At 50.2% G+C, this 24992-nt stretch overlaps 9 protein-coding genes across 9 annotated transcripts; 4 read left to right on the top strand and 5 right to left on the bottom strand.

The window, feature by feature from the left end:
- Positions 1 to 93: 93 nt before the first annotated feature.
- SNOG_06684 (hypothetical protein) lies at positions 94 to 1433 on the top strand (the record flags this gene model as incomplete). Its single annotated transcript, XM_001796994.1, has 5 exons — positions 94 to 252; positions 309 to 438; positions 494 to 617; positions 669 to 679; positions 718 to 1433. 5 exons carry the CDS (start codon positions 94 to 96, stop codon positions 1431 to 1433), a joined length of 1140 nt encoding a protein of 379 aa, XP_001797046.1.
- Positions 1434 to 1731: 298 nt separating this feature from the next.
- On the bottom strand, positions 1732 to 2659 carry SNOG_06683 (hypothetical protein; the record flags this gene model as incomplete). The annotated part of the gene is made up of 2 exons (XM_001796993.1): positions 1732 to 2117; positions 2182 to 2659. The coding sequence occupies 2 exons, from the start codon at positions 2657 to 2659 to the stop codon at positions 1732 to 1734; spliced, it is 864 nt and encodes a 287-aa protein (XP_001797045.1).
- Positions 2660 to 2998: 339 nt separating this feature from the next.
- SNOG_06682 (hypothetical protein) lies at positions 2999 to 10402 on the top strand (the record flags this gene model as incomplete). The annotated part of the gene is made up of 6 exons (XM_001796992.1): positions 2999 to 4564; positions 4614 to 5024; positions 5159 to 5356; positions 5427 to 5699; positions 5887 to 9445; positions 9621 to 10402. The coding sequence occupies 6 exons, from the start codon at positions 2999 to 3001 to the stop codon at positions 10400 to 10402; spliced, it is 6789 nt and encodes a 2262-aa protein (XP_001797044.1).
- Positions 10403 to 10493: 91 nt separating this feature from the next.
- Positions 10494 to 11558, bottom strand: SNOG_06681 (hypothetical protein; the record flags this gene model as incomplete). Its single annotated transcript, XM_001796991.1, has 1 exon — positions 10494 to 11558. One exon carries the CDS (start codon positions 11556 to 11558, stop codon positions 10494 to 10496), a length of 1065 nt encoding a protein of 354 aa, XP_001797043.1.
- Positions 11559 to 12041: 483 nt separating this feature from the next.
- On the bottom strand, positions 12042 to 13103 carry SNOG_06680 (hypothetical protein; the record flags this gene model as incomplete). Its single annotated transcript, XM_001796990.1, has 1 exon — positions 12042 to 13103. One exon carries the CDS (start codon positions 13101 to 13103, stop codon positions 12042 to 12044), a length of 1062 nt encoding a protein of 353 aa, XP_001797042.1.
- An 848-nt stretch (positions 13104 to 13951) lies between these two features.
- SNOG_06679 (hypothetical protein) lies at positions 13952 to 15248 on the top strand (the record flags this gene model as incomplete). The annotated part of the gene is made up of 2 exons (XM_001796989.1): positions 13952 to 14320; positions 14487 to 15248. The coding sequence occupies 2 exons, from the start codon at positions 13952 to 13954 to the stop codon at positions 15246 to 15248; spliced, it is 1131 nt and encodes a 376-aa protein (XP_001797041.1).
- Positions 15249 to 16443: 1195 nt separating this feature from the next.
- On the top strand, positions 16444 to 18447 carry SNOG_06678 (hypothetical protein; the record flags this gene model as incomplete). The annotated part of the gene is made up of 5 exons (XM_001796988.1): positions 16444 to 16507; positions 16588 to 17186; positions 17367 to 17634; positions 17721 to 17798; positions 17933 to 18447. The coding sequence occupies 5 exons, from the start codon at positions 16444 to 16446 to the stop codon at positions 18445 to 18447; spliced, it is 1524 nt and encodes a 507-aa protein (XP_001797040.1).
- A 343-nt stretch (positions 18448 to 18790) lies between these two features.
- SNOG_06677 (hypothetical protein) lies at positions 18791 to 19432 on the bottom strand (the record flags this gene model as incomplete). Its single annotated transcript, XM_001796987.1, has 1 exon — positions 18791 to 19432. The coding sequence occupies one exon, from the start codon at positions 19430 to 19432 to the stop codon at positions 18791 to 18793; it is 642 nt and encodes a 213-aa protein (XP_001797039.1).
- A 30-nt stretch (positions 19433 to 19462) lies between these two features.
- SNOG_06676 (hypothetical protein) lies at positions 19463 to 24983 on the bottom strand (the record flags this gene model as incomplete). Its single annotated transcript, XM_001796986.1, has 9 exons — positions 19463 to 19681; positions 19776 to 20267; positions 20442 to 21175; positions 21457 to 21805; positions 21836 to 23113; positions 23135 to 23467; positions 23522 to 23591; positions 23676 to 24415; positions 24705 to 24983. The coding sequence occupies 9 exons, from the start codon at positions 24981 to 24983 to the stop codon at positions 19463 to 19465; spliced, it is 4494 nt and encodes a 1497-aa protein (XP_001797038.1).
- Positions 24984 to 24992: the final 9 nt, after the last annotated feature.

Raw genomic sequence — 24992 nt, 5'->3', positions numbered from 1 at the left:
CTGCATGCGCGCATGGAGTGCGTTTTGTGGCCTAACAAAGGAGCATGTCCACAAGACCGAACCTATTGTCGAGATATCAGAACTATGGGCAAAATGAAGGAGCATACTAGTATTGTTAACGTTCTCAACGAGATCTCGCTCAGCTCCCTCAAAGATGAGAGCCAGAGGTCCAAGGCTCTTCTAGCAGCCTACGCTTTGGTGGCTCGACTGGAGACACCATGGGAGACTACAGCTCGCCTCTGCATGGGTCAGGTACGCATTAGCATACGAGAGAGCGGGTTTTTAACAAGACTGATGACTCTCGACAGCCAGCTTTAGGAGCGACACTGAAAGTGTGTATGGACCTCCAATTATTCGAGAGATGGCACGATGTAGGGGACAAATCCATGAGTTCGACAGAATTGGCAGAGCTCGTACAATGCGAAGCTGCTCTGTTAGGTAGGGGTGTTCCATGAATATAAGACTGGAGTAAAACGCTTAAAGAACGATATAGAACGCTTCGTCCGTCACCTAGCTTCGAGCAACATGCTCAATGAAACATCCATCGGTATTTTTGACCCGACCCCATTTACCAAGTCGCTCCTGGACCCAGTGTTTGGAGAGTGGATTCATCACCTGTAAGACCCTACATTCACCTGCTCCAGTAACAAGACCTTAGCTAACACCAGGCGACAAATAGGTACGATGCTACTCTACCATGCTTTTACAAATTGCCAGAGTATCTTGCTCAAAACCAATACAAGGTGCCCTTGGATCCAGCAAATGGCGTCTTCCAGTATACCAAAAGCTGTAAAGGCGACATGTTCGATTACTACGCGTCTCACCCACGCGAGGGCGAGTCCTTCAATCATATCATGGGTGGGGTCATGGCGAGACAAGCAGGCTGGCTGGAGATATACCCCCACGAGCGTGTACTGGAAACAGCCCTTGCAGATGGCCCCTTGGTAGTCGATGTGGGCGGGAACATTGGCCACGATATGGAAAGGTTCCGTGCAGCGCATCCCGAAATCGCTAGTCGTCTGTATCTCCAGGATCGCCCTGAAGTTGTGAGACTGTCTAAATGTCCAGACCCGGTCCACAAGATGCCATATGACTTCTTTACACCGCAACCAGTAAAGGGTGCGCGTACCTACTACATGCATGGCGTACTGCACGACTGGTCCGACGCGCCCGCGGGCAAGATCTTAGCGATGCAGCGAGATGCCCTTACGCCGGGTTATAGCAGCCTTCTCATACACGATCATATCGCTCCTCGAGCACAGGCACACCCTCACTCAACGGCGTATGATCTCACAATGATGGTGATGGTGGCGGGGACGGAGCGTACAGAAAGTGACTGGGAAAAGTTGTTGCAGTCCGAGGGGTACAAGATAGTCAAGATCTGGACCTCACCACTGGCTGTCCAGAGCATCATTGAGGCAGAATTGGCTTAGCAATTGATGTACATGTGCCGAGCTCGTATTCATGACAACAACATTTTCGGATCTGGTTTCGACTGTTGATCGGTTGGGGGGTGCATGATGAATTCTAATCGGAGCTGGAGAGGCAAGATGGGATGGATAGGCTTGCCCGGGTAGTGTTACATACATTAGTCCGACGCTGATGAACTAGCGTACTTGGCAAGCAACACCAACATCTTTAGATCAGAGATGAAAGGCTCGTACTCATCATGATGGTTTCAATGGCGCTACTTTAGATCGACAAGTCCCTCGGCTAAACATGCAGCGTTGCTCATTTATCCACATCAACACCGTTCGTCACTGACCCATAGACTTCCAAGGCATGACCGAGATAGTCTTGAACTGCCTTGAGACGCGGCGTCATGTCACTTCCGAGGGGAAGCAACTTCTCGCCTTCATTACCCTGGCCCGAACCCTCGCCTACAACTGCCTCATACACAGCTTTCATCGCCTTATCTTTGTCACCGTTGGGCTTTATCTTGCCACCGACGAGGAGTTGCTGGACCTGCTCCGTGAATGTGCCTTTATAGTCGTCGGGCAGTGGCGTCTTGCCTAGGATGACGCTGTTTGGCATGTTGGTGTTGAAGGTGCCTAGGACAACAGTGAGCGTCCGAATATTCCAGGGTGCAACCTCTTTGGCAAGCATCTTAGTTGTCGCTATGATCGATCATTAGCAGTGGCTATGCTGGGTACGGACGCCAAGGGATTAAAGGCTACTTGCCATCCAAGCCAGCCTTGGCACCTCCGTACACGCCCATGGTCGGAATGCCGTCCAACGAAGCACCACTGCTCATGTTGACGATGACTCCGTAGCGACGTTGACGCATGTAGGGCAGAGCTGCGCGGATCAAACGGAGGGGCGCAAAGTACATAGTCTCCATCTGCGCGCGCATCTCCTCGTCGGTCATGGTCTCAATTGGCGCGTAGATAGAGAACCCAGCATTGTTGACGAGTACATCAATCTTGCTGCCATCCTTCTCCAACTCAGCGATTGTATCGCCGCTCTGTGGGCTGTCAACATCTAGTTGGATCCATTTTCCTCCATTGCCCTCAACCTCCGCTACCAGCTCCGGAGTTTTGGATGGTTTGCGCGAAGTTGCAATCACAGTATGGCCACCTGCCTGTGCGGCGCGTGTCAAAGAGAGCCCGAATCCCGATGAGCAGCCAGTGATGAGCCATGTGAGCTTTTTGGAGGCCATGATTAATTGATGGTAGATTGAGTGCGTAGGTTATCGAGCAGGGATAATAAGTCAAAGCTAGGTATGTATTCGTCCAACAGACTCCAAATCCACCCTGCCTTCAAGTATGGTTGACAGTGCCGCATGATTGTAGCGACTATTCGGAGATAGCGGGCTTTGTCATAAGTTGCTGCTAACTCCGCCGTTGCAGCCGTGTACTCAGTTCAGGCTCTTTGTGTCTACTCGGGGTTGGCGATCTGGCTGAGACACGGGTGGTCTCGCATGCAGGTTCTGCTGCCGACTGGCTGATATACTGACTAGCTTGCGCAGACGGACGGGCTGGACGCCGTATCCAGAATTATGGCTTCTTTGACCAACCTCGTGCTTTTTGGTCCCCAACAAGGGCGCTGGACTTATCCCCGTCTCCAAACCCTGCAATCTCACGTTCGAACCAATCCAACTCTGCATTTCCTGCGGGATTGTGTGAGCCAACTGGAGGCTTTCCTAGCGACTACGCCGCTCGGCAGCACCAAGGTTACACAAAGCGTGGGGCCGCTGACGGCATTCGCACAAGGAACAAGCGTTCCGCAACCAGACACACTCAGCAACGCTCAACTTGCCGTCTTGACGGTTGTGGCTCAGGCAGTAGATTGGATTCGCTATGCTGCGGATCGTGGCGACGTAGATGTTGTTCAAGGCTTCTGCATCGGGTTTCTGAGTGCTGCTGTCATCTCCTCCACTCAAAACCGGAGCCGAAGCGAATTTGAACTTTACATTGCAAACGCTATTCGACTAGCTGCTTGTCTTGGATTGCTTGTCGATGCCGAGAATGCGGCTCAATCTTCTTCAGACCGAGCTGCCGTCATATCCGTTCGCTGCAATAAACTTTCTGAACGGACAGTTTTGGATGCAGTACTAGAATCATGTCCACAAGCGTACACGTCATGTATCACTGATGATCGTGCTGTTACTGTCACACTACCACATCACTACCTGGAGGATTTGACACGACGTCTTGAGCGGGAATCGATATCTGTCAAAGTTGTTGCTCTGAATGGCTCTTATCACCACTCGAAACACATCGGCGTCGCTCAGCAGCTCAAGACACTCTGTGCTAGGACGCCGGACTTGCAACTACCTTCCACTGAGCTGCTAACTCTTCCTCTTCGATCCACTGCAGATACCGAATTGGTCTCGAGCGGAGCTCTCCATGACATTGCAATCGACTTGATCTTGTGCAAGCGCGCCCACTGGTTCGAGACAGTCAAAAGAGCGATGAGAGATCTTCCCAACGATGTAAAACTGATTTCAATGGGCCTAGAGTCTCACATTCCGCGATCACTCTCTGGAGTGAAGCCTGTGCCTCCGCAAACCCCCGAAAAGCATACCAATGAGGAAATTGCTGTCATTGGTATGAGCTGCCGCTTTCCTCAAGCCGACACCCTCGAGGAATTTTGGCAACTCATCAGCTCTGGTGGAACAGCATTCGGTACATTGCCTCTGGATCGTTTCGACCCATCTGATCTACGGAGAGAACCCAAGTTGCCAATATTCTGGGGCAATTTTTTGCGACGCCCTGATGTCTTCGATCACCGTTTTTTTGGCATCTCGGGCCGCGAAGCTAAATCGATGGATCCGCAACAGAGGTTAGCCTTGCAGGTAGCCTACGAAGCCATGGAGACGTCAGGATACAATAGTCTACCCATCTCCGACCAAGAGAAAGATGTAGGTTGTTACCTCGGTGTCGGTGCTGTCGATTACGAAGGCAATGTTGCGTCCGAAAATGCGAACGCCTTTTCTGCAACCGGAACACTACGAGCTTTCATCGCAGGTCGCATCAGCCATTTCTTTGGTTGGAGCGGCCCTTCAATGACCTTTGATACGGCGTGCTCATCTTCTGCGGTGGCAATTTCCACTGCGTGCAAGGTGTGTTCTTGTTGTACCACGATGCTTTCATCTAACTGAGTTTTGATAGGCCCTTCTTGCAGGAGATTGTGCGATCGCAATTGCTGGAGGTGTGAACGTTATTACTAGCCCCAATCTTCATCAAAACCTGGCGGCGGCTTCTTTCCTCAACCCCAACGGATCCTCCCGCGCTTTCGATGCATCTGCAGCTGGGTACTCTCGTGGCGAGGGAGCCGGCATAATCGTACTCAAACCCTTGTCTAAGGCCCTAGATGCGGGCGACAACATCCTTGCCGTCATTGCCGGCTCTGCTGTGAATCAGGGTTCAAATCTCAGCTCCATTACAGTTCCCGACTCTCAGTCACAGTGCGCTTTATATCGACGTGCTCTTTCCACGGCTCGCATCGAACCGAACAACGTGCACTATGTCGAGGCCCATGGAACAGGAACTCAAGTCGGTGACCCTATTGAATACGAAAGCGTAAGTCTTGCTCTTGCCAGTGGGCGAAATGATACGCTATTTCTTGGGTCTGTCAAGGACAACATCGGTCACGCAGAAGCAGCTTCTGGAGCTGCTGGCATTATAAAAGTAATATCCTAATGATGTTACGGAAGACCATACCCAAGCAAGCCAATTTCGCGACTCTTAATCCCCGGATCAAGGCATCAGATAGAATTCAAGTCCCTGAGGTAACGCGAGAGTGGAGATCATCGCAGCCGGTGGCTTTGCTCAACAATTACGGCGCTTCTGGGAACAATGCTGCTATTGTACTCCGTGCCTTCGAACAATCACTTCCCCGCAACGCCGAACCAGTCAATTTGTCCCATTGTTATTTCTGCGAAATCGCACATCAGTTTGATCAACTATCTGGATCAACTCAAGCGCTTCATATTGAGACGTCACGTCTCCGTCGAGGATCTGGCTTCTGCTCTTATGCGACATCAGAATCCGTCATTTGAGTATCGAGCAGCTGTATCGACTGGCACAGCTCGAGACTTGGTCTCTGATCTGGATAGTGTGGGTCACAAAAATGATGCTGTTGCTACACGTGCAGTACCACGTTCAATCATACTGGTATTCGGTGGCCAGACTGGACGCACAGTGGTTTTTTCGAAAGAACTGTACGAAGCGAGTTCAATACTTCGCCTTCATTTGGTTAGTCACTCTCAGACATCAAGACTTCATCAACTGTGGAGACACTGTATCGTGCTGACATTGATTTTAGAATGAATGTGAAGCCATATGTCAAGAACTCGAACTCCCTAGTGTCTTGACTGAAATGTTTTCTGGTCAACCGATAGACGACCTCATCCAGCTTCACTGTATGCTACTGTCAATGCAGGTATCTTATGCTAAGACCTGGCTCGATTGTGGTGTGAAAGTGGACTCGTTGATTGGGCATAGTTTCGGCCAGATCTCGGCGCTATGTGTTGCCAACTCCATTACTCTAAAGGACGCTTTTCGCCTCATCGCTGGGCGCGCTCGACTAGTTCGTGACAATTGGGGTTTGGACTGTGGTGCTATGCTCTCGATTGAGTGCAACCGAGCGGATGCAGAAGGCCTGGTAGATCGCGCTAAAGCACAGGATGGCTGTCGCATAAACGTCGCCTGCTACAATGGTCCTCGTAGCTTCGTCCTGGCTGGAGATACACACTCTATCAACTGGGTAGAGGAAGAGTGCAAGATGTTCCGCACTGCTCGCTTATTCAATACGCACGCATACCATTCCTACATGGCTGATAGCATTCTCGACGACTACAAGAATGTCGCTGCAAGCATTACCATTCGTCCACCTCAAATTCGCATCGAGACTTGCTCTCAAGGCATGAGCTGGAATTCCTTTACGGCATCAGAGATTGTTGCACATACGCGACAGCCGGTGTATTTCTCAGAAGCTGTTCAGAGGGTGGCGGATCGTCTTCCGACTGCCATATGGCTCGAAGCCGGATCTGGAACCCCAATAATTTCCATGACTAGACGCATTCTAGCTCAATCTGAAAAGGCGCACAGATTTCTTGCCACAGATCTGGGGAAAACCGATGCTACAGCGAACTTGGCAAACACATGTTGCGAGCTTTGGATGGCCGGATGCAAGTTCAGGATTCCATTTTGGCCTGCTCATGATCAAAGAAACAGCGAGCTCATTGATCTTCCGCCTTATCAATTCGAGCAGACGCAACACTGGATCCAGTACAGGCACAACTTACGCGATGCCACAACGCACCTCATACAACCGTCAGATCCCCCAACTTCGAATCTTGTGACCATATCCGGTGATGGTGGTAAAGATGGAGAGTATTCGTTCACTGTAAACACTTCAAACTCCGTTTTTAAATTGGCGACAAGCGGTCATGCTGTGGCTGGTCAGAGTCTCTGCCCTGCTTCCATGTACATCGAGCTGGCAACCCAGAGCGCACTGTTACTTCTGAATTCACAATCGGAAGTCAACATCCTTCCACATATCGAAAATTTAGTCATGTCTGCGCCTTTGGGACTGGGAGTCAAGCTCTTCATCAACCTATCAGAAGAGACATCTGCCTCGTGGAGATTTTCTATCTGCAGCGAGACAATGTCCAAGAGAACGGAGCATGGCAGAGGTACGATTAGCCTGCCTAGCGTCGGGGACATCATAGTTGAAACGCGCTTGAAACTTCTTCAGAAAATGGTTTCTAGCTCAAGTATGGACCGTATTTTCAGGTCGTCAACTGCGACCAGTATTCGTGGGAATATCGTGTACCAGCTATTCTCCCAGATCGTAGACTACGCCGCCTACTACCGAGGGGTCAGATCAGTGAGTGCTCTTGGTAATGAAGCAGTCGGCTTGATAGATCTTTCCGATCATGCAAACCGATTCGATTGGAAATCCACTGTCAGCAAACCCATCGAACTCGACAATTTCCTCCAGGTAGCCGGAATCCACGTGAATTGCCTCTCGCCTCGTCAAAACAGCGAAGTCTTCATGTGTACTGCTGTCGATGAAGTAATCTTAGCGCCATCGTTTGCAGCCACAACGACAGATACCCAGGGCTGGAAGGTATATACGTGCTACGAGACCGGTCAGCACGGAACACTCGTAAACAACATCTTCGTTTTTGATGCAACCGACACGCTGATGGCGGCCATCTTAGGAGCCACATTCCGAAGTGTGTCTTTCAATTCTCTAGCCCGCACACTTACTCGGCTGAATCAGCTGGATGGTGCAATACCCATCGTGCATAAACAAGCGACGGAATCTTCCACGTTTTCTGGCTACCACTCCCAGATATCCACTCCGTCTCCAAGACCACACCAAGGCTCCATGCAAAGCGATAATCTCACGGTGGTCCAACAGCCATGGGATATTCTCCATCAACTACGGGCTCTGTTGAGTGACATCATCGAAGTCCCCGTCGATAACATCCAACCCTCCTCAAGTCTCGACGATCTCGGTATCGACTCTTTGTTGATTACTGAGGTGGTATGGGAGATCCAACAACGATTGAAGATTCGAGTCACTCAGGAGGAGATCTTGAGCTGTAACAACGTACTGTCTCTGTCTCGTGTGCTGGAACCCCATGCAAAGTCAGAAATCGCAAGTCCATCTATAGCCACTGAAGCTCTTGATAACGCCGCCATGCCACAGGAGAGTGTCGAGGTCGTAACAGAAGGCTCAGGCGACTTTGCACACGTGGTTCAGGAATGTTTCTCTGCTGTTAAATATTCTTACGATGCGCACGCACAGACCACAGGGCTGTCAGCATTCTATACAGGGCCGTTTTTGATGCAATCACAGCTTGTCATTCAATATGTCCTCGATGCTTTCGCAGCACTAGGATGCGACCTCAAAGGCCTTAACGTCGGGCAAGATATTCCCATAATCTCACATGTTGACACACAGCGGAAGCTAATCCCCCAATTGTACAAAATCCTCGAAGATGCCAGGTTGATTGCCAAGAATGAAGAGGGGGCATATCAGCGCACGAGATCACCATTGACGTCCATTCCAGCTTCGACTTGGTACAACGATCTACTGAGCCAATACCCTCAGCACACATCGGAGACTAAGCTACTACATAAGACCGGGAGCAGACTGGCAGACTGCTTGTCCGGTGCTGCCGACCCCATATCCCTGATTTTTCGAGACTCATCAGCTCGAGGACTGTTGGAGGACGTCTACACAAACGCGCCGATGTTCAAAGCAGGTACACTACTATTAGCGGAGTATCTTTCCAGTATCATCAAACGCCTGGACAGCGGTCGCCAGCTCAATATCTTAGAACTAGGAGCCGGTACAGGAGGCACAACGAAAGCAATCATCTCTGAACTTGCCAACGCTGGCTGCAGTCCTAATCTCACCTACACTTTCAGCGATCTTTCGTCGTCGATGGTAGCATCGGCACGCCGCAAGTTTGCCAAGTGGAAATTCATGCGCTACGACGTTTTGGATATCGAGCAGACGCCGACTCAGCAGCTTCTAGGCCATTACGATATTGTTCTTTCCACGAACTGCATACACGCAACTAAGAACCTGTCTAAGTCTACAGAACACATCCGACAAATGCTTAAGCCTGATGGAATACTTTGTCTGGTGGAGCTCACGAGAAACCTGTTCTGGTTTGATCTAGTCTTCGGCTTATTGAGCGGGTGGTGGCTTTTCAATGATGGGCGAAGCCATGTACTGGCCGATGAAAGACTGTGGGAGACAAACTTGCGCAAGGCTGCCTTTAAGTGGATAGACTGGAGTGAAGGTGCTTCAAGAGAGTCAGCTCTCCTGCGTGTCATAACGGCATCTCCTTTCGACCACGTGGTCGCTCCGGTTCAAAAAGAGACATTAGTCTTCAAAAAGGTGGACGGCTTGGAGCTTGAGGCGGATCTTTATTATCCTGCCAAGATGGCCCACTCTTCCAAGCCCCTTCCTGTAGGTGAGCTCATAGAAACCTGAGTACGAAGACCTTCGTTAATATAATTCAGCACTCATGATACATGGGGGCGGGCATATAATGCTTTCCAAAGACGACATTCGCCCAGCTCAAACACAGCTGTTGTTAGAGCACGGGTTTCTTCCAATAAGCGTAGACTACAGACTTTGTCCCGAAGTGACCTTGACTGAAGGGCCTATGGCCGATGTGGCAGATGCATTGAACTGGGTACAAAAGGTGCTTCCGAATATTCGACTCCGCCGGGGCGATATTGAAGTCGACGGCAGCCGTGTCATAAGCGTTGGCTGGTCTACCGGTGGAACCCTAGCTCTTTCGCTGGGATGGACCAGCATAGATCGAGGCATAAATCCACCGAAAGCCATTCTTGTCTTCTATTGTCCTCTGGATTACGAAGATGATTTCTGGTTACAGCCAAATATTCCCATCGGATCGAAAAGCGCCACGTCTTATGAGTTAGACGGGAGCGTCTGGACTGCTGTGAGCGATAGGGCGATGACGCGATGGAATGTTCCACCCTCGAAACGAGCCCTGGGAGGATGGATGGCACCCACAGACGCACGCAGCAGGCTGGCACTTTACATGAATTGGCATGGTCGTACATTACATGTTCTTCTTCGCGGCCTCGACGTTCGCACTAAAAAGGAACCACAGGCTCCGACGGCTGAGGAGATTCAGGCCGTCAGTCCGTTGGCCCAAGTCCGCCACGGGAATTACTGTACCCCAACATTCATTGTGCATCCAAGAAATGATGATCTGATTCCCTGGGAACAGGCGCAACGGATGCATGACGCTCTTCGAAACAAGGGCATTGAGAGTCACTTACAAGTTGTGGATGGAGTTCCTCACCTTTTCGACATGTACAGTGAGCATCGGAAACGATCGGATACGCAGAAGGTAATTTGTCAAGGCTATGAGTTCTTGCTTTCACATGTAGCATGATTTCATCAAGACTTCTTAACAACCATATCCACGGCTTAGATAACTAGTTGAGTTACGCCGAGGTGAGGGTTCCAATGCGGACAGACATAGTTTAAGAGAATCGCACATTCTTGAAATCCTCGTAAAAGCACCACCTTGTTTCAGACCGTAGATTCTTCGCCTTCCAGTCATTGATCTTGTCCGGAAACATTGGTATCCGTGCTCTCAGAGAGTTATCATGTCCCAAGATGACAAAAACCTCCTCGCTCGCGTCAAGACAGTGGATCTTTTCGACTGTTTTCATAGCCGACTCGCGATCGGGAAAGAGCGGACCCTCCGCCACAGTGAATACTGGCGAACTTGAACTCATCCTAAAACTTTTCACCGTTTGAAGAATATCTCCAGGACAATTGCCTTGCAACGAAGCTAGTACCGACTCTGGGAGGTTGAGATGCTTCGTAGGCCTTAGGCAACCAGGGTGATGACATGCATCGGCACCCATGAAGACGAATGAATCTGGTGTTGTTCGCGCGAGTGCACACATGTGGCCTAACGCATGACCCGGCGCATCCAGCAAGAATAATGACCCATCCTGGAAGAAATCTACGGCGTCGAACCCCCCAATCTTGAGTTTTCCGTCGAATACAATCTCACGAATTGAACGCCCCTGCATGTCGCTGTTCTTGACAGGGCTATCTGGATTGTTCGGCCAGCCGGGAAACAACGTGTCGCGTACACCCGGACCCACGATCAATTCTGCTTGTGGCAGAGTTGCGATATCGCCGATATGATCGAAGTGGTTATGCGACCACACAACGGTGTCGATATTGTCACTACGCACAACACTGCTTTCGTCGAGAATGTGAGCCACAGCCTTTCCAGGTGTTATACGCGTCGTCGCTTTGATCAGAGATACAATATTGGGTGGATAGTTCTCCCAATCCGTTCGTACACCCAAATCAAAGACCATATGAGTGTCCTTGTGGGTGATGAGGAAGCAGTAAACTGGCGCGTCAAGACCGTCAAAACCGTCCAGAGATGGTTGCCAGAATAGTTTGGGATCGAGTCGGAGAAGACACTGAGTATCAATTACTCGAACGTCGACAGTGGTCATGGGATGGGTACCACCTAGCGCGGGTGCTGCGATGGACTGAGCAGAGAAAGGAGGTTGCGACATGTTTAAGCCTGCCTCGGGGATGCTGTCAATCCGCGTTCGCTTTTATGTAAGACACACGGTGCATGAGTGTTCAGTCATGATATTGAAAGTTTTTTTTGGGAGCCCTTAGGGCTTTTGTACTTGGCAGCCATAACGGTGCGTCAGCGTCTGCATACCCAGTGCCGAGTTGCATACACAATACGGGTTGGGTTTGTGATTACTACAGTAGCGTTTGCAGATACACTACGGTGTCTGTACACTTGGGTCCAGCTCAATCACTGTTCAGTGAACTCTGAGCTATATTGATCTCTACATCCGCGGGGATTGATACAGTTCTCCAGTAACATAAACCTGCATGCTTAGATCCTTCTTTGCTGCATCTTCCTTCCTCCCAATTCCCAGAAATGTAAATATCCCCTTGTCTTCAGTGAGTTTACGATGGGTGCTGTTTGATCCAGTCAATCTATGGCTTGAACTGCATTAATGCGGAAAGGTACGTGATACTTACAATACTTTTTCAACTTTTTCTTTCATTGATTCACCTTCGTCTTTCCATTCATATTTGTTCAGCCAGACGTCAATTCCCTCTCCGATTACACTGTCATTAAGTGCAAAGTTGGCTGGATAGAAGCAGATTTTTGGCGCTGGAGTAGGGTTTTCCGTGGAGAGAGAAAAGTAGATCGCAGTCATCTTCCTCTGGACTGCCGTGTAGTCCGCTCTGCCACTGTCTTGTGTCGTAGAAGAATCGGGATTGTAAGAAGTGAACGCCATAAGTTCCCTGAACGTTTCTTTGTCGTTGTCCAGTCCTGAAATTCTACCCCCCAATGTGTAGTAGTCCCATATATCCTCGAAATCAACCGCTGGGTGTCGGAAGTAGATTTTGAGCCGTGCCTTGTCTTTGATCACAAAGTCTGTCGCAAGGTAGCGAGGCCCATTTTCGTATTCTTTTGGCTTTGTGTTCAGATACTCTTGGATCAAGGCGAGAGAGCGAAGAACGTTGGGATGAGCCTCGATGTTTGGCAGCTGGTGAATTCCACGTCGGACAGCCTCCCAACGTGTGATACCTTCTCTAGCGGCGGTAAAACATGGAGGGAAGTACACCTTTGCCATCACTGGAATTGCGTCCTTTGTGGGGAGGTCCCGACAGACGTCGAAGCCAAGTATCATGGGCATCTGGTATCCCACCTTCGAGATCAGACCCTTTTGTTCCGAACTGGGGAGATGGGCGTGAACGAACCATTTCTTCAACGATGTGTACCAAGCTTCGTCATATCCAGGTGTTGCTTTAGAGAGTGGATCGAGCACAGCCTCGAAATTCTCTATGCTGAGCGGGTGCGCGTCGTCAGCGGGTCGTAGTGCACTAACATCGACTACGAATCTGACCGCAATCTTCTTGCTCGTATTCCGGAGTTCGAAGCTGTATTCAAAGGGATTTCCATCCCACCCGACGCCGCTGCGAACAGAGCTCGACTGCGGACGACCTCCCAGCCGTGGACAGATAGTATCTCTGAAATATAGAAGGAATTGGCGCTGTGTTTCGACTGGGTAGTTTGCTTCTTGGAGCATACGAGCGAGGTCGCGACCGCTCGTTAGCCACCAATATTTTTCACCTTCTGGCGTTGCATCCCTGAGCTGTTGTAAGGATAGGAATGTCGGGGACTCTACGACGACAGACATGAATCTGGAGCTCAAATATGAAGTTGGATTGGATGATCGGCCTCGAAAATTGTTTCAATGACTTAATTTACCACCTTCTCGACTTCCAGGGAGGCGCTACGAGACCTGAGTGTTCCCGCTAACGACTCGGCCGGTGTATGAGCAATCGCCGGGCAGAAAACCCGATGTTCACGGCGATAACCCCAAGTAGCACATCGCGTTACTCGGGGTTACCTGGTGCTGCTCGTAAGGATAACCGCTAACTTGATTGGCTACCCAAGTAACGTGGTAACATGACTCGCCTGACCAAGGCGCATCGAACTTTGGAAGGCAGTGATTTCACACTGCGGAGCATGCTGTAACAACGACACATCAGCTGAGCATAATGGATCGAAATGTACTAGTCCTTGACTTCGGTATGGCTGGAGGCGTGGCGGTGGTGGCCGTAGTTTTGATCGTCGCGTTCGTGACTGCCCACACTGCTCGAACATGGTGGCGATTGCGACACATTCCTGGGCCCTTCCTAGCTAGCATAACGGATCTATACCGCATGAACTGGGTCAAAACTACAAGAGCACACCTGAAACTACAACAATGCCATGAGAGATATGGGAAACTCGTCCGTATTGGACCCAATACTGTCTCCTTCAGCGATCCTGTCGCAATTCCAGAAGTATACCCGATGCGAGCGGGCATGCCAAAGGTGGGTTTTGCGTGCTGAAAGCATTGTTCATCATGTAACTAATGCGAGATGCAATATGCAGAGCGACTTCTATGTTACACTTCGCCCCTACACTTCGGGTCAGGCACTCCACGCTGTCTTCAATACGACCGAGGAATCAATCTTGAAACAAATCAAGCCACCAATTGCTCCACTGTTCAACATATCGAGTGCCGCAACTCTGGAACCGTTGGTTGATGAGGTCTTAGAATGCATCCGCGGCAGGTTCGATGAACGCTTCGTTGGCACGGGGCAAATCTTTGACATGGGACAATGGCTGCAGTTCTTTGCTTTCGATGTCATGGGTACCATGACCTTCAGTAAGCGATATGGTTTCTTGGACAAAGGAAGAGACGTGGGAGGGATGCTGGGTGCCATAGTTGACTTCATGAGAACGGCTGCACCGGTGAGAGGATTAGCTTCATTGATCTATCTGACCGCACTAATCACGACCGCAGATGACCCAGTCTCCTCTCTTGGACAAATTACTTCGAAAGAATGTAGTGGTAGACACACTGCGACAGTACATAAGGCCCACCGCATCACTAACAATTCTCTCGTTTGTTGGTCAGGCCATCAAGGAGAAGAAGGAGAAAATGGAGAGTAAGACCAGTAAATCTGAAGGTCAAATCGACTTCCTCACACGCTATATCGAATTGCAAAAGCACAACCCCTCCATACCACCGTGGGCGCCCACAGCCTGGACATTCTCCAATGTCATTGCCGGATCCGACAGCGTTGGCACATGCATGCGAACTATGCTTTACCATCTCCTCGCTTACCCAAACACCTTTGACAGACTGTACAAAGAATTATTGGCGGCCAAGACATCACGCCCGTTTCCCTCATATAGCGAAGTGCGCGAGCTCCCTTACCTCGAAGCATGTGTTCAGGAGGCGATCCGTGTGCATCCGCCATTTGCATTGCCGCTGGAGCGAGTAGTCCCAGATGGTGGCATGACTGTTCTGGGTTACTTTCTTCCAGGTGGAACGGTCATTGGTGGAAGTCCATACGTTGTCAATCGAGACACAAGTATGTTTGGTGAGGACGCAGAGTTCTGGCGTCCAGAGAGATGGCTTGGAGGCGATGCCGCACATAAGAGGAGCCTGGAAGCCAGTATGCTGACAGTGAGGGCATCCTTTGGACTTCTCGCTGTCATTGCTTTACTGACACATAATGCAGTTTGGTGCTGGACGGCGTATATGTCTAGGGCGACACGTCGGTATTCTGGAAATCAAGAAACTCATAGCATTTCTGGTTCTGACATACGAGGCAAGGACCTGATCTATGCCGTCGAGGAAAGATTGCTGACGGTGACAGATTCGACTAGTTGATCGTGAAAGATTCGAAGTGGAGAACTTGTGGTTCTTCTTCCAGAGAGGCTTCTTTGCGCAAATACAAAAGCGCAATGTGGAATAGCGCGAGCGTATCATTGCAATGACTATGCGAACTAAGCTACGCGCGACGATCTTTAGATTGGCATAGTGTGACCATAGCTCAGAGCGCAAAGAGAAGTGTACCCATCGGTTATATTGCATCACTGAATTTTCTTCAGCCTTTGATCATGTTGAGTGATAGCCCTGCAGCATGCAGGGAGATATCCTAACCACTACCCCAATCAAGGTAAGATGTCATGTAGGTAAGCAAACGGGCACCAGCGATAAGGACATGTGACGAAGTACATTGACCATCGTTTCCATGCCCGTTCTCGTATCTGATAGGGTGTTCATGATGATTACCCCATAAGCTATATCCAAGTCAGTACCCAAGACAAGTAGGATGGTTGTGGGGAAGCAGCAGGGAAGCATTAAAGGTCAGTGTTGCGGAGAATCTGCAGCAAAGCGTCCCGTTCGGAGACGATAGTGCATTGCGGGGGTGTTGTTGTACTCGACTGATTGTAACGATCTTGGGGATCAGCTGCGAAGGGATGACGTGATGCTAGACACGAGACAATGGTTGCTCGAGTCTATGGCACCCGCGACAGCTGCGTTACACTCATCAGGTTCGAGGCTAGCCTATGCTTCATTCCACCGCATCGCAACGACTTACCAAGCCGTACAGCGCTCGTGACGGCAGAAGCGTCCGTGTCGACTTGCTTAGATAGGGATGACTGTGTAGATGGCTGGCTTGGAGTTTGCAGTCGGCCAAGGATGCCGGCAACCTTGCCGCCTGCCTGCGTTCATTAACGTTAGCTCCAAAACACCATTTACACTAACTTGATGGCCAACCATTCGATAGAAACCGCTAAATACCCGGAGGCGAAAGCGAGAGAGGAAGCGCCGTGTTGGCGATTCGACCGTGCCAGATGTTCCAGACGTTAACTTTCAACACGATGAGGTCGCCGTCCGCCCGCCAACCGCTCACGGAACAGGGTGCGTGTGAGATTTGTAGGCAAGTTCCCAGCCACTGTGTCCCGCTGAGCAAGATTGCATGTGGGTTGCGATAGCAGGCGCCACTTGGTCTTATACGCCTCGCTAACCGCTTCGTGATTAGAGAGCGCAAAGTCCGGTGCGATCGAGCTCTTCCAAAATGCAGGTTGGTCTTCCAGAACCCGTCGCTGATCATCGCAAATACCCCAACCTTGTCAAACTAGGTGAAGCAAAGCTAATTCATTGCGTACCTCGCCGTCAAGACGTTGCGACCGTCTCAACCAACCATGTAGTTACATTCAAGTCCGTCAGCGTCGCTCGCGCGACAACCAACTGAAGCAGCTTCAGGAGCGGCTGGCCAAGACGGAGGCCCAGCTTGCCCTGAACAGGCCGAGACCTTCTCCATCGGTGCACCCACAGTCGCGTTCAGAAGCCCTGGAGCCAGTCATGTCGTCAACGTGGACTGCAACGCCGGATTTCTTGACCTCAACCACATCCTCGCGGCGTAGTTCACAGTATCAGCTCCAAACAACAGCAAATCCACATTCTCAGGCAACTTCTGCCTTGGAAAATTCTGTTACTAACACTCCAATGGACATGGATCGCATGAGCGGAATGAGTGCCGCTCTTGGTTCGCCGACGAATCGCTCATCTCTCCTGGATACTGATCTGTTTACCTCGTTCGCCGAAGGGGTCGAATCCAATATGACGTTTGCCTGGACAAATCAGCCATTGATGGCGCTTGAACAATTGGACAATGTACTCCTCAATCAACCTGCATCAGCCGTGCCCCAAAGCAGCTCCGAGGAAGATCTATCTCCAACTGACCTGAGTCTGCTGCACAACAACTACTTCGAATCTGTCTACCATTCTTTTCCATTCGTGGACAGAGATAGATTCGCGGTAGATTCAATTAGTGGTAGAACCCCTGCATTGAGTGCCTTGGTATATGCCGTTGCCCTTGCTGGTTGCACTCATTCTCACAAAGATCCCAATCTCCAGTCGACGTGTTACACACTAGCGCGCAATTTCGCGGAGCAGTGTGAACGAGAAGATCATATGAATGATCTGAACTTACTGCAGGCCTTGATATTTATAGGCCGGTTTGAAGCTATGAATCGGAAGCTAGAGAGACACTGGCTGACGCTAGGACGTGCCGCCATGCTTTGCGATCTTCTAAGGTTGCATCGAATGGACGAAGCAGGGTCTCGCGAAGGAATGCAGAGCGGAGAAACCCAAGGCGGCGCTCTTTTGGGGTTGCCGCACACAGATGATCCAGTGCTATTGGAGGAGCGGCGACGCACATTCTGGGGCTTATACATACTGCAAAGCTACGTGAGAACGCGGACAGGTTGGCAATGCCAGCTGGGAGATGTTGAGGTGCGATCTTCATTTCTAACTCATTCCATGTCGTGTAGAAATTAACATGATATATAGAACTTTCGGATCAACCTACCATCACCGGGGCTGTTGAGGTCCGATATAGAACCGCCCAAGATGCCATCCCTGCTCAAGGTGAGCATCGAACCCGGGCCCCGAGATCACGTCTTACGCAGGCTGCGTTCTGATGGTCGAGCTAGCCCTGCGGTGCTTCGACCACGGACAACAACGTGACACGCCAGGCTTTTGGGACGACTACTGCGCCATAGTTAAGAAGACCGATGATCTCTTCATCATACTCAAACGTCATCTGAACGCCACATCCATTCGTGAAGATCCAGTCGCCTTCAGCCTCTATCTGAACCTGCGCGCTACCGAGATATTCTCGCACGATTCAGCGATCCGAAAGAGCGAGGAACAAGGACTACCGCCAATGATGATAGCCGAGAGTCAACGCCGTGCTATTACTGCCGCATTCCAGATCTGTAGCGCTGTAGGTATGAATCTGCCATCGCCCTGGAAGGCGGACAGCGATATAATCATGCTGCAGGCAATATTTATTGCCTGGCCCCTGACCATGGCACTCAGGGCGTTGCATCGTGAACTCGTACATGGAGGAGTCCGCGATGCAGTGAATGGTGTAATGGCCTCGGCGAGATTGCTTTTCGCGGCTCTAGACCATATTGAGGAATCGGACGGATATTGGCACCAGTGCGTTGCTGATGTTAGAGCTAAGCTGCAGGAATGGGACGAGAAGAATGGGTTCGACTCTTTAGCTCTATGAAGTCTTCTTTCTTTACTCTTAGAAAACCAAAAGACATACCTACGTTCCTAAATTACATGTCAGAAACATGTTCTAATAGTAGCAGTATTGTTATAAGCCTAGAGTTCTAACAGATAATATGCATTGTTTTAACAAAGCCTATCAGTTTCCTAATATGAAGAGCTAAGCACTGTAATAATCTGCTTCCTAAGATATAGGTTTACATTACGCGAAGAAGACACTCTCGAAGACACTCTCGTATTGGAACTGTATCTGAAGGACATAGATCTAGGCTAATAAAACAGACTTCCCAGCGATAGTAAATTCAATTCGCGGTACCAACTCTTACTGTCCTTCTAACCTTCTAGATTTCTTGAACGATGATACCCTGAGCGTTACACACCAATTCAGCGAATTTTGTAATGGTAAGCGAAGGACTCAATAGCTGCTGGAAAGCGATGTCCAGGGCCAATTCCTTAAATATCCAATTCCTCAGCTCTGCTCCGATCATGCTGTCCACGCCATAGCTTGCAATAGAGCGCTCTGCGTTATTCTCTTGACCCCATTCCATCTCTTTAACTAACAGGACACGCGCTAGCTTGGTAATGAAGTGATCACACACTAGGCGAACTACTTTCGCTGGCAATTCTGTTCCAGCTGCTCTGAGGCTCTGCACAATAGAACCTGCTTCGTCTTCACCCTCTTTGTCCCCACCGCTGTAGACGTTCATCGTGTGCATGAGAGTCGAGAAGCGCGGATCGGCGGACCAAAAGGCGTCCACCTCGCCTTCGGCCTGACGGCTTGCTTTGCATAGCTCCGCTGCGTCTAGACCGACAACGAGGTGATTCATGTGTTCGCTTTGATTCTGCGTTTGATGCTTTTGCTCAATGATGGCGACCTGGAAAGCATCTAGTAGCGCCTCCTCGTCGATACCGTACATGCCCTTCAACTTGAGCGACTCTTTGAGCCCGAGGTTCTGGGCTACGACGCCAACGCCGAGAACCATGGGAAGAATCAAAGCGCATGCGGAATTGCCTTAAGATCTGCGCAGCCGCGCAAGAGCATCCATGTACGAGTTTCCAGCGGCATAGTTAGTCTGAGCGGGTGTTCCAAGAATACCGGACACTGAACTCGTCATGATGAAGAAATCGAGGTCTAGGCCGGATGTGGCTTCATGAAGGTGCTTGCTGCCAAGGACCTTTGGTCGGATTGATGTAGTCCAATTCTCAAAGGTCATGTTGTGAGAGAGACTGTCCTGCATTCCTGTTAGCATCATGGAAGAATAGTACCATAAGAATTACAGCTCCTGCTGAAGCCCTTTCGTCCTCACTCGGGAGAGTTCCACTTACCTTCAAAACCATAGCCGCGTTGACCACACCACGAATGGGCCGATCTACTGGTACTGAGCGAACAGCGTTTTCTACATCTCCCTTGATCGCAGCATCGCCTCTAAAAACCTGCACATGTGTCTCCAGGTCTTCCACAAGGATAGCCGCTTGCTGAGTATCCTTGCCCGATCTTGATAGGAAAGCAAAGTTACGCGCTCCATGCTTCATCATCCATGACATGAAGCTACGACCAAGGCCTCCGAGGCAGCCAACAAGAAGATATGTAGCGTCGATGCAGAAGGATAACCGCGGCCGAGATTGAACTACATCCAATGTGCCATCGCTTGCTTTGTGCGTGATGATGATCTTTTTGTCGCACAACAAGTCCGTGAAATTTTGAATACTTTCGTTGAGTTCAGCGATGTTACGAACGGCTAGCGGTGGTATGGGTATGGCGCCTTCTCGATAGAGTGTTGTGATGCGCTCCAGCACGACTGCGAGAATCCGAGGCCTCTTGAAGAGACTGCTGATATTCAATGATAAGTAGCTCGCTCCACGAGCGGTCGGAACAGATTCTAAAGACGCTGCTCGGACGGTAGCGTTGCAACTGACAAACCGCGAGAACGCCGGTGAATGCCGCCATGATTCTCGTGCTATAGTCGGTTCTACCGAATTGCCTGAAAATACTACATTAACCTCCAAATCAAGGAGTGTTTGTGGAGTAAAATCGACCAGGATTTGGTCACTGGGCAGAGCAAAGGTCGCCGCAACCTGTTCTGCTTCCTTCGAGTCACGCACAGCAACATATGGTAGACCATGAAGCGCCTGGAAAATCCTTATTGCGGCTGCTCCACGAAGTCCCGATCCGGGAAGGATGAGAACGGACTCTTGATACTGAAGTCTCGCCAGCATCTGGAGACCATACAGTGCGGCGCCATAGTACATCGGAAGGCTTGCGATCGTCGTACAAAGCTCTCCAGATTCAATACGTTGTGCCAGATATTCAGGAATGCGCTGATAGTTGGAAAATTTGCTTGAACTAAAGGCGACGATGCTGTCGCCAATAGAAACTTTGGTGACTTTACTTCCAATCCTGGTGACTGTGCCAGAAGCTTCGTGGCTGAAGTCAGTTTCCAAAGAGGCACGTGAGATAACGACCTGATCTTCGCGATTAATGCCGGTCGCCAATGGTCGGAACTCGATCTCATCTTGCTGCAGTGGCTGTGTATCAGGAGGAGCAATTTCAAACACAACCTTCCCAGCCTGGACTTTACCCACCAGTCTGCTTTCGGGGTCAAATTTTTGAGGCTGCGTCTTCCAGCCGGTGTGTCCGTACATTTTATTGATCTTCTCAGCAGGAGTGAAGCGGTTCAAGAGCAACTGACCGTCACGAGCAAGGTATTCAGTCTCAAGCTTTCTTCCTTTTCCAAACAGAGCGATTGCCAACGATGTCGTCCGCGAAATAAAATCCTCGGAAACAAGATCAGTTTTAACGAAGTCAACAAAGGTTACGTTGAGAGAATCTCGTTCGGATCGGAGCGAACGCAAAAGCCCCAGTGTCATTGCGGACTCAGAACGAATGCCATCTCCAGAAATGTATCCAGAAGATGCCTACAAGATTTTCAAAGTTCGAGAAACTCTGGTTCTGACGTAATGGCCACGAACGGCTACTCAAGGTCGGTCAGCATGATGATATTGCTACCGGGCATACAAGGATCTCCGAGCTTTAGGACTTCGCGTTCGAAGCTAATCTTCTCGAGTTGAAGCTGCAAGCGAGTGGTATATTCAGTCGGAGTATTTTGCTCTATCAGCTTAACGAGCGTCGATGCGGGGCTTTTGGTTTCCACGGCTTTAGATATGACGAACATGGAGTCCTTCGTGAAGGAGTCTGGGCCTGAAAATCCAGCCAATTTCAAATCAGGGTTGATCGTAGATGATGAAGGCCTTCCCATGACAGCCTGACCTCTTTCAACCAATGGCTCAGAGATGCTCTCCAATGCATTGCTCGGAGCATCAGGCGCGATAACGAGATCGAATGAATGTTGTTTGAGCTTCTCGCAAGATTAGGCTGCTAGACTGACTAGCAGATTGAGCGGTACGCAAGTGAGGTTTTCCAGTATGCTAGAACTCGGCCCATTCGCCTCTTCTTGAAGGCCACATGTGACCAATGTTATAGAAATCCGGGGAAACTTCGCCTTGAGAGACTGGGCAACATCCGAATTCGCAACGAGGACATTCAAGCCCGGGGTTTTCAATTCGGCAATCTCAACGAAATCGACGACATGCAGATAAGTTTGATTGCCACGCATCCATGAAGCATCTGGCTTATAAACGAGTTCAGAGTAGGGTCGCGGCTGAATTGGGGCTTCTAGTCGCTGCGGAATCGCAGCTTCGTACGCAATACAACGCATGCTTTTGATTTCCATAAGGACTTGCCCGTCTTCTGCCACAAGTTGATTGTGTGCATTAAAAAGTCTCTTTCCTCGCGGGTCAATCCATGAGAAGGCCGTTGCACGGGCATCATCCGTGAGCTGATCTGCCTTGGGCTTCCAGACAGTGATCTCTTCAGCACTCACAGGCACTGCTCCAAATTGCATTGCACCAGTACGGCCGGCCCAAATTGTAACAATCATGAGCTGAAGACACGAGTCGAGGGTGGCTGGGTGCAATACGTGTCGGGACTCGTCCTTCATCACAGTGGTCTTAGTATTCGTCGAAGCGTGAGCGCAGTACGTCACTGCATCAAAGGCGATGTTATCCATGTCTTGGAATGTCGGACCATAATTGAATCCAACTTGCTTCAAAGCCTGATTCCAAAGCCTACTTGAGGCTCGCTGCAGTAGGTTGGGAACCTTTCTGGGGACTACTCTGCTTGAGTTGACGTTGATGCTGACACTTCCAGCCATGTGGCTTTTGCGGTGCCCCTCAAACGACACAGACGAGACATTGAATTCCCACCATTGCTTGTCTCCCTCTTCCGTACCGAGCCGTGATGTGCGCATATTGAAGAGAACCTCGATGACGTTCTCGTCATCTAGGGTTACCAATGCTTGCTGAATGGTGACATCCCTGAAGACGTATGACTTGATTTCGACAGGCTTCTCGGCCGTACTGATGATTTGAGTTACAGCCTCCATAGCCATAGAGAGGTACCCGGCAGCAGGAAAAAATGCTTCTCCGCCAAGGGCATGGTCCCGAAGCCAGGGAAGATCTTTGATGCGGAGGATATTGCGCCAGGTGGGTTCAGCGAGCGATCCACCAATCGTCAATTGGCCCAGAATATCATGACGAGGGTAGGACGGTGAGCGGTGTTCCTTGTTCTCTCGTGATTCAGCCCAATACTTTCTTGTCTTATCCCACTAGTATGGCGGCAAATCTACGATGAGGTTGCCTCGCTGGGGTATTATCTTGCCGGACTGGTAGGCCTCCTCAATCGCCGTCACTCTTGCGAGGTCTACAGGATAGTTGCGCAAGAACAGTTCGCCAGCCAGCTTGAGCACTTGTTCTGCACAGGGGAGACCGCGCACGAGAGCCGGTAGACACTGCAGCTTGTCGGCTTGCAACTCGGTCTGGATTTGCCTAATCGGCCCCGAAAGAGCCGAATACGGTCCAATTTCGATCAATATGTCGATCTTGGGTAGCATTTTACTCGTGAGAGCCGTTTGGACAGCCTGGTTGAAGAGAACTCGACTGATGAGATTGGCGCCCCAGTACTTTTCATCAAGAATTGCATCTTTCGCCAAGACTAAATTAGTCACTCAAGACACCATCTTGACCTCAGTAGATACAATCTCGTTGCCAACGATGGGTCTAGCTTTGCGAATAAGCTCCTCGTATCTTTCGACAGCTGGGAGCATATGATGTGAGTGATAACCTTTGCCATTGGTCTTGACAAGACGGGCAAATACATTCCCTGCCTACAAGGTCTCTTCGATTGACTTCAGAGCGTCGATACTGCCACTCAAGGTAACTCCAGATGGCGAGTTATGGCAAGCAACTACGACATCATCAAGTTTGAATCTTCCAATGTGGGGCGTGACAGCTTCGACCCCGAGACCAACAGCCATCATGGCGCCAGCTGAGTCGGTGTTCTTAACGACTTGGCCACAGTAGTACGCTGTCAAAATAGCTTCTGACTCAGACAGAAACCCAGCGGCAAAAGCGGCACCGATCTCGCCAGAGGAGTGGCCGATTGTTACTGAAGACTTGATTCCCCAGAGGCAGAGAAGTTGAACAAGAGCAACTTGAATCGAGGTACACAGCGGTTGGGAAAACTCAGCTTCGCTAACGCGTGATGTAGCCGGGTCTTGGAGAAGGGCTTCTTCCAATGTCCAAGATGGTAGTTCATCAAGATGTTCCAGAACCAGATCCATACGGCGAATCGATGAGAGGAACGTCGGGTAATAAGTCATCAGCTGCGCACCCATTCGAGCCCATTGTGCACCTTGTCCAGTGAACACAAAAGCGAGTGTACTGGCTTTCTCCTTCTTGTCGGCCAGACCAAGCTTCGGGGCGTCGTTGATGATATCTTGATGTAAATTTGCCAGTGTTGTGACAATCATACCTTTGACATGAAATCGGAGATGGTGACTGGCAAGGGTGTGGGATAGGTCGAGCAAGCTGTAGTCTGCAGCAACCTTGCCATAAGCGGCGGCATTCCTCTTGAGAGCCCCCAGATCGTGGGCAGAAAACACCAAGAGATATGGCCTGTTTCGATTGATTGCCCCTTGCGCCAGCTTGACTCTAGTAGTGGCACCAAGCTCAGAATATTTGTGGCAAGGCCAGCAGGGACTTTGGGCTCTCGATTACAGCGTGCGCATTTGTGCCACCATAGCTAGTTCCTAGTCAGTAATTTTTCTCCTAAGCAGAGTCGATATCATACCCAAAGGAATTGACGCTGATTCTCGTGACAGGCTAGTGTTCCGGAATCGGAGTCGATTTGGTGGGTACGTTGACTCGCCAGCCTTTCCAATCAATCTTCGGGTTCGGGTAAGTAAGTCCAAATGTTGAAGTTATGGTGTTTCTCTCCGCTATGAGGATGACCTTGATGACGGCAGACAGCCCGCTGGTCGCTTCGCTATGCCCAATATTGGTCTTAACGGCCCCGACATAAAGAGGACCATCTATCTCAGTGCGTTTCGCATTCATGACGTCGGAGACTGCGTGGACTTCCAAGGGATCGCCAATTGCCGTTCCCGTGCCGTGGCATTCAAAGTAGCCCGTGAGCATGGGATCTAA

Source organism: Parastagonospora nodorum (assembly GCF_000146915.1).
Source record: "Parastagonospora nodorum SN15 chromosome Unknown scaffold_9, whole genome shotgun sequence".
NCBI lineage: Eukaryota > Fungi > Ascomycota > Dothideomycetes > Pleosporales > Phaeosphaeriaceae > Parastagonospora > Parastagonospora nodorum.
The sequence above is the reverse complement of the archived record's forward strand: the minus strand, read 5'-3'. Positions and strand labels throughout refer to the sequence as shown.